This window comes from Mus caroli, chromosome 7 (genome assembly GCF_900094665.2).
Source record: "Mus caroli chromosome 7, CAROLI_EIJ_v1.1, whole genome shotgun sequence".
NCBI classification, from domain to species: Eukaryota; Metazoa; Chordata; class Mammalia; order Rodentia; family Muridae; genus Mus; species Mus caroli.
Window position 1 is genome coordinate 69,012,914 of NC_034576.1, and position 8,463 is coordinate 69,021,376.

At 49.1% G+C, this 8,463-nt stretch overlaps 1 protein-coding gene across 1 annotated transcript in view; it reads right to left on the reverse strand.

Annotated features, from left to right (window-relative positions):
* Lrrk1 (leucine rich repeat kinase 1) overlaps positions 1–8,463 on the reverse strand; it is a 129,063-nt gene that overhangs the window by 10,918 nt on the left and 109,682 nt on the right. The window contains exons 26-29 of the mRNA XM_021167567.2: positions 5,171–5,368; positions 3,232–3,509; positions 1,207–1,401; positions 175–326 (exon numbers count right to left, since the gene is read on the reverse strand). Coding sequence (XP_021023226.1) covers positions 175–326; positions 1,207–1,401; positions 3,232–3,509; positions 5,171–5,368 — 823 coding nt within the window. The remainder of the gene's footprint in view (positions 1–174; positions 327–1,206; positions 1,402–3,231; positions 3,510–5,170; positions 5,369–8,463) is intronic.

Sequence of the window (8,463 nt, forward strand, 5' to 3'; positions counted from 1 at the left end):
CTCTGTCTCCTGAGTGCTGGGATTAAAGGCCTCTGCCACCCCCGCCTGGCCCTTCTTCTCTTTTGAATGTACTACAACCAAGCTTTGCTTTCTGCTGTCTGCTCAATAATACACCCCACCGGCATCGCTGCTTTCTGTTCCCAGTGTGCAGGGAAGGACAGAGGAAGAGATTACCTGGACTCTTCTTTCCCATCCCAGAACACCACAGTGTACTCCTGGCTCTGGGATGAGAAGAAGGCCGACTGCTTCCCACAGGGCAGCATGTACATGAAGGTGGCAAAGGTTGGGTCTTTCATCTGGCTCACCACGGACAAGGCCAGGGGGCGCTGCAGGAGAGAGGTCTCTAGTGAGCACAGCTGTGTGGTCCCCCATACAGGGCCACCTGGCCCAAGCCTGGGGAGTTTGTGAATCCTCCCAATCGGAGGACTGAGTGACTGAAAAGGCATCCAAACACCTCCCCCTCCAATCAATCAATCATCAATCAATCAATGCATGCTATTCATAGCCTCTGTGTCATCATGGCTATAGTAATAGGCTCAGCTGCTCTGGAGTCAAAGGCCTACCTTGTGTCTTACCTTAAGTCCAGGGTCATAAACTTCTGTAAGGGATCTTTCTCATATTCTAGTCATATTGCATTAATTAATTATCTGATTTGATGGACAAGTGCTAAGTTTGATATTAAAGTCCTTTTCCAACAAACAAGGAACTTTCTTTAAAAATGTAATATAGGCCCTGCTTCTCATGAGCAAATCTTCCAAAGAGATATGTACCTTCCCTCTGATTTTGGATGGGGACTATATTACCACAATGCATTTGATATATACATTGAGCAAAAGTCAAAAAGTTCCAGATTTCAGAGCATATTAGAGTCTGGATATTTGGATTGGGTATATTCAACTAATATTTTAAAAATATCTTAAGAATCTGAAAAACTCCAAAATTTGAAATACTTCTGGTCCTGTATGCACATGTTGTAGAGAAGAAGAAAGGTAACTCTCCAAGGACAGACAGACAGATTCACACACACACACACACACACACACACATACCCCAAGACTAGACCCATCAGAGTAACCAGGACGAGAATGAACAGAGATGCTCAGCTGTCCTTAGTGAGGGCAAGTGAGCATGCACACACATGCTCTGGAGTCCCACAGCCCCTACCACCAGGGGAAGACAGGCCAGGCTCCGCTCTGCTCTGCGTACCTTCTCTGGCTTTGTGTCCCAGCACTCCATCATGAGTGCCTGCAGCCGATGGAACTGCACTTCCTCCGGCTGCCCCAGAACTGGGCGGATGCCCTTGGACAACTTCTTGACAATCTGAAGTTGGTGGTGGCCCAGTGCAGGACGCTGTCCTGACAGCAGCTCATATAGCACCATGCCGTAGGAGAACATATCTACCTGGGCAGGAAGACAAGCCGAGTTAGGTCTCCTGCCTGGGCCCAGCAACCTTAGAAAGTTGGCCCTGAGGAGGAAGGAACGGGAGGGCACAACCAGGCTCTCCCCAGTCCATCTACCAATTTATCTACTTAACTGACCTGTCCAAACATCCAGACAGTCCTCTGACCACCTCTTCCCATCCATTTATCATTTCTTCTATCTGTATTATTTATGTATCCTTCCATCCATCCATTTTTCCATCCATATGATAGCCATACACACAGAAATTGTTAACTACCAGGTGCCAACTAAGGGCTCCAAAGCCAAGACCCCAGAGGGTTGTATAAGAAATTCACAAAAAAGGGAATGTCCCATGTGTTTTAATTGTCATAAAAAACCAGCAAGGAAAGAGTTGTGCAGACCTCACGTAGGTCAGAGAACATCTTTCATAAGAGAATGTCCGAGATGGAGTCGGCAGGCAGGTTTTCTTTTAAAGATATTTTATGTACACAGCGTTCTGCCTGTATATACACCTGCATGCCAGAAGAGGGCGCCAGATCTCATTACAGATGGTTGTGAGCCGCCATGTGGTTGCCGGGAATTAAATTCAGGACCTCTGGAAGAGCAGCCAACCTCTGAGCCATCTCTCCAGCCTGGAGGCAGCAGTTTTTAAATGTGACTGCTTCTATCATAGCCTCCATGTTCAGGGGACACCTTGTCTGCGTCTCCTGCTACTGAGCAGTCTTTCTTTTCTGTTGCTTTGGCTTGCCTTTCCTATGGGCAACAGCCACAGCTGCAGGCTTAGGTCATTATCAAAGTCCGTGACCCATCTGGAAATAATGCAATAATAAGAAACCAGAGAGCAAGTGACAGCTGGTAAAGGCACTTGCCGCTAAGTCCAATGATCTAAGTTCGATCCCCAGAGCCCACATTGTAGGCGAGAACTCACTCTTGCAAACTGTCTACTGAATTCTACACACAGGTGCCCCCTAAATAAATGCATAGGTAAATAAGTATAACACAGGTAAGTTAGAGATAAGGGGGAGGTGACGGAACAGGCCGGCATGACATGCAGCTAACGGAGCAGACAGCTGGACTCAGCCGCTGTCCCAGCCACAGCTGGCTGTGCAGCTGCCTGGGAAGCCACACTCACTTCCCCAGCACTCACACTCCTCTGGCTTGGCACTTAACCAGCACCTTGTGGTACCTGGACACACCTTTATTCTGTGGTACCTTCTATCACCTTTATTCTGTCTCCAGGTGGTGCCTGAAATGTGATGGTTGAGATCTAGGTGCAGGTACACTTCTATCCTGGACTCTTGTGGCTATGTCTGAAGCTGCGGCTGGAGCAATGGCTCAGTGAGTAAGGTGCTCACTGTGAAAGCGTGAAGATCTATATTCAGCTCCTCAGTACCTATATAAAAGCCAGGAGCGGCAGTATGCATCTGGAATCCCAACACTGGGAGGTGGAGACAGGAGGATTCCAGGGGCTCACTGGCCAACAAGACTAGTCAATCAGTGAGCTAGTTCCAGGTTCAGTGAGAGAGCCTGCTTCAAAACATAAGGTGGAGAGTGACCAAGGAAGACACTAAGGTGGATGGACAGGCAACAATACCTGCACACACACGTACACACACACACACACACACACACACACACACACACATACTAAAAGATACAGACAGAATCTTTTAGAGCCGGAATCCCCCTTACTGAGAGAAGATGAGCCCAGAGCCCCAGGACTGCCTGTCTGCCTTCTCATTGGTCCTGGGCTCCTGCTCTGCACGGCTGGGCTTAGGGATGACGGTGGGGGTAGGGGGGGAGGAGGGAGGGGAGGGGGCAGGCAGATACCTTCTCGTCATACACGATGCGAGGCCTGATCTCTGGAGCTTGGTAACCTGGGGTACCCTCCACACCCAGGGCCCCCTCGTGAAAGGACTGCCTCGAGATGCCATAGTCTGACAGTTTGATGTTGATGTGTTCCTTGACGCTCAGCGACCACACTAGGATGTTGTCTGACTTGAGGTCACAGAAGATGATGTTTTTCTTGTGCAGGTAGGCCAGGCCCGAGGCAATCTGGTAGGCTATTTTTTGGGTGAGCATGTGTCCCAGGGGCATAAAGGAAGAATCTTGGGAAGAGAGCAGCATTTATGTTCAAATCTATCAACTTTAAGATGGAATCAAATTAACATTCACACCCTGTCTTTCATTCTTCCCCTGACCCCCCTACGTTGGTTTGGATGGGGTTTCAGGGTTGGCTTGTATAGCACTATTGGGAGGAGATGGGACCTTTAGGAAGCGAGGCCTTGTGCTGACTAGGTTTTTGTCAACTTGACACAAGCTAGAGTCAGTTTGGAGGAGAGAACCTCTCCTGGGAAAATGAACCCCCTTGCCACTGCCCTGTGGGCAAGCCTGTGGTACATTTTCTAGATTGATGATTGATGGGGGAGGGCCCCGCCCACTCTAGGCAGGTGGTCGTGGGTTGTATAGGAGAGCAGGCTGAGCACGCCCACCAGCAGTGTTCCTCCATGGCCTCTGCATCAGTTCCTGTCTCTAGGTTCCTGCCGTGGCTTCCACAAGATGATCTATCACAAGCTAGAAGCAGAAAGAAACCCTTTCCTCCTCGTACTGCTTTGCTTATGGTGTTTTAGCAATAGAAACCCTAATTAAGACAGGCCTCACGGGAGTAAGTGAGGCCATCAGGGACATGCCTTTGAAGAACTATAACTTACTCCCCACCCCAACCTCCTAGTTGACATGACATGGCCAATCTTTCCTGTCATGTGACCCCCATCATAAAGTACCACAATCCACAGGCCCAAAGAACAAGGGCAACTGATGATGGCCTGAAATCTCTGAAGCCAGGAGCCAGAACAAACCTTCCCTTCTCATAAGTTGTTTGTCTCAGGCATTTTGTCACAGTGACGGAGAACTGTCACTGTGACACAGTGACTAACATATCCCCTACCACTCTAATGCCCCCGGTACATTCTTGCTCTTCTTCATGCCAGAGAGGACAGAGAACAACTAAGTGAAGTCGTATGCATTTAGGATAGAAATCCCATTCTTAGGGATCCTTTCAGGGTATGCTGTGTGTGGGGCTGCATGTGTTTTCATAAAAGGATTCAAGACCCTGGCACCCATCTGAGGCCAACCTCGTCCTGCGGTCAAGTGTAAACTAAAGATAGAGACATTGCATAAATCCTTTCCATTTTCACTGAGGTCGAGAAGTGACTGGTTTAATAGCCGTTCTTTCTTAGAGAAGGCAGCCAGCCCCCTACTTCTGGCATCCGTTTGGGGATAGTTGGGTAATTCCTTCAGAATTCCCTTTAAGTTTATTTGAGGAATAAGACGTGGCAGAAGGGATCGTAAGTACCATCTTAACTGGTGCCCAGTGTGTAGATATGGTTACAGGAGGGACTTAGTGATGTTGCTGGGACTTAAGGTACCAGATGCTGTCTCTTCAAAGACCAGTGGTGCCATCTCATCAGAGACTCCATGTCTTCCCAGTTGGGGCTCTTTCCCTCTTCTTTTAAGACTTGAGATTTGCTTCTGTCTGACCCCAAAGTGTGAACCCTTGGGCTACCTCATACCCTGGCCCATGTTTGGAATTGGCAAGGCCTTTGGCTCAATGAAACCACCCAAAGCTTTTTTTTTTTTTTTTTTTTTTTTTTTGCAAGAGAGACATGTGAGATAAGAGGAAGGCCCTGTCTCCTGCACTAGGGCTCTGCTGACCTCCCAGGAGTAGGCCACAGGGATGGCCCCTTAGAATGCTCTCAGAGTGTGGTACCTTTGGCATTCTCAGATAGCACGGTGTTGAGACTGCCCAGCGGGGCCAGCTCCAGGGCGAAGCAGAGCGGGTGGATGCTGATGCCGATGAGTGACACGATGCAGGGATGCTGCAAGGCATGCAGCATGCTGGCCTCCTGACGGAAATCTGAGAAGTTCTTCATGGCATCCATGGCTCTCAGGTGCCGCAGCATGGTGTCTGCAGGACAAAGCAAGGACATCAGCTCTTTAGGAGGAGCAGAAGGTGCAGGTTGGGGCCTCCCCGCTGGACCTAAGGCAAGGTAGACCCAGGTCTAGGCTGGGCAGGCTGCTTTTAAGGGTCACAGGACACAGGGGGCCTGCCATTCTTAGTTCTCCATAACAGGGATTTGGGTCAGGTGAGACGGATTTGTATTTGAAAGTACATACTGTATGAAGGATTATGATACTGATACCCAGAATCTGGATTAAAAGGCTGCTATTGTGGAGCTGAGACCAAGACAGGATAGAAAGTCAGGGAAAACTAAAGGGACGGCAGAAGGGAAGAGACTCCTTACCCAGCATCTGATTGCCTCCCCTCCGACTGGGAACCAAAAGCCATCACCACAACTGACAGACCTACCCAGAGTGCCATCAGGGCAGTCAGTCCCCTTCCCTAAGCTGCACTTGTAAGAGGAGAGCTCAAGTCAAGAAAAGACAGATGGAGGGAGACCTTAGAGTTTACCTACCACAGTATCCTTTCTCCACACCAGCCCTCAACAACTACCCAGTAAAACCTGGCAATTTCCTTGTCAAGAGGGAGAGCCTTTAAGATGGGGGTAATAGGTGACCTAGATCATTGTTTTGTACTTAATTATTAAACTTTGCTTGATTTTTGAGCCTGGTCATTAATCTCAGGTACAAAATTACATACACACACACACACACACACACACACCTGCACACATGCATGCAGGCACACATGCACATATACACTTTAAGGAACTTAAGCACTGACTCTCCTGAGTGGCCACACCCACGTCTTAGGCGGGAGCCATTATCCTTCCTTTAAAGATGTCTCCTTTTCCCTCTGATGGCCTCTGCTTACATCCACAGCGTGCATCATCTCTGTCACTCTAAAGAGACAACTCTGCCAACTGTGCTTCACTGTGAGTCACCCTGAAATTCTTTTCTGCGCTGTGTTCAAGGGTCCCAAAGGGAGGTCCTCAGGCTACTGCAGTTGAGTCAAGTCTTCCAGTTGCAAATGACAACACGGAGTCTCTTCCTTTCTCAAGAGCCAATGTGGCCTTGTCATTTGTGACAGTTTCTGGGCACTCCCTGAGTTTCCCCAGGGAAGTTTCCTCAAGGGAGGACTGCCATGGGGTTCCAACCTCCTTACAGCTCTCACCACAGCTGCCACTCATGTGGAGGTACCGGTGACCTTATTTCATCTGTATCCCCTTACTGTGTTCAAAATCTGGCCCAGGCACTATTTGGAATGCAATTAGGCTCCTTCCCCTCCACCCTCCGGGTCACTGCAGGTTACCTTATTCTTAATCAAGTAGCCAGGACTAGTGAAGGTGAAAAACTACCATCATTATCATCAGCTAGCAGGACATCTGTCCATGGCTGCGGGCCGGTGACATTCACATGAGAGGAGAAAGGTCTACAGCAGGGATGAGTGATTTCCAGCCATGCTGTCACTTCTTCTAGCACCCCTGACAGTCATGCATCTCATGCAGGATGGCTTGCAGGAGACTCTGGAGACTCATGACAGCACCCCTGGCTGTGGCCAGTCCACAAAGGATCATCTGTCTCTGAAGCCAGTAGGCAGGGTAGAGCCAAGTCCTGACTGTTTTGTTTCCCATTTCTATTCCTTCCTCACAGATTTTAAAGTCGGGGGTCTGTTGACTTAGTGACAAGCTCACAGGTTGTGCAAGGCCTTGAGTGCACTGGCTGCTAGGGGAAAGGTCCATTCTCGCACTGGCTCTTTAACCCATTAAAGTTTTATTTTTTATTACAGGGTGGATAAGATTCTAATCTCCATCACCACTCCAGTTAGTGAGGACGCTGTCTTCTCTCAGGCCAGCAAGGTCACCTCTGCAGTGTGCAGGCTTCCTGAGCCACAGGCTGCTTCCACTTCCCAGGCAGGCAGGGTGGAGCCCTGGGAGAAGCCTGCTGTAACCTCTGTAGACTTATTCAAGACCTTTGTGGGGTTTGCTCCTCCCTTGTCAGCTCTTGACTTTGGGTCAACGCATATGCATTGGATACTCCGTTAGTCAGGTTACCCAGTTGGGACTCAAGGTTCCCTAGTTACCCACAGTTCCGGGTGCTTCTTATCACCACTGTGGAGGGAATTTTCTAATGGGCACTGCTGGGTATGAAGCACCATTGAATTCTAATAGTCTGCGTTAAGTCCAGGATTTCCAGGGGACTTTTATCAGCCTGAGGTTTGTCAACCAAGTATGTTAGATCAGTGCAGAAACAAATATTCTCCTCAATGAATTGCAAATTGGTTTCTTTCTTTCCCGTTTCTAGGATTCTAATTTTTCTACCAAAGAACATATATTGGCTTTAGGAGCAGTTCCACAGGCTGGAGTGAGGAGGCCTGAGCTGAGCACTATGGTTAGACCGTGTCTTCCCTTCACCCCTCAATGCTCACGTGTGGAAAACTTAAGGTAGCCATGCCAAGGGGTGGGCATGTTAGAAAAGGAAATACAGCCCCCTCTGGGCCTCTGGCTCCCCACTCTCTCACTCTTTGCCTTCTGGGATGATATAATATGGAGATCCTCCAGCATCAAGCTCTGGGCTCTCTCACACACCACAACCTCGAGCCAAACAACTTCGTCTGTTTAGTGATTCCCTAGCATGGGATATTCTGTGGTAGCAACAGAAATGGATTAATGGGAGCACTGAAGACCCCTCCCCCTGGAAGGGGGTCTTGGACTGCATTTGCTATGCAGGTCTGAGTGTGCTGCCTCCTGGCTTTCTTGGTGGGGTGTTGGGTGTGGGGTGGGGGGGGGTGTAGTGGGGTGGGAACATCCCAAGTATCTCTTTACAAAGTTTGCCTCATTCTCTTGTCTTTCATTATGCAGCTTTCTGCTTGCACAGGCCATGGCTGAAGGAGCCCTGCAGATGAGGAGTTGGCCTGATATCAGAATGTAGAGAGACTCTTGTACTGAGTGGAAGCAGCACCTGTCAATAAAAAAGGCCTATGGCCAATGAGATCAGGCAGGGAATAGGAGGTGAGAGTTCTGGCAGAGAGAGGGAGGGGGAGGGAGAAAGAGAGGGTAAGAGAGAGGAGGGAAAGAGGTGGGGAGAGAGGGAGAGAGAGAG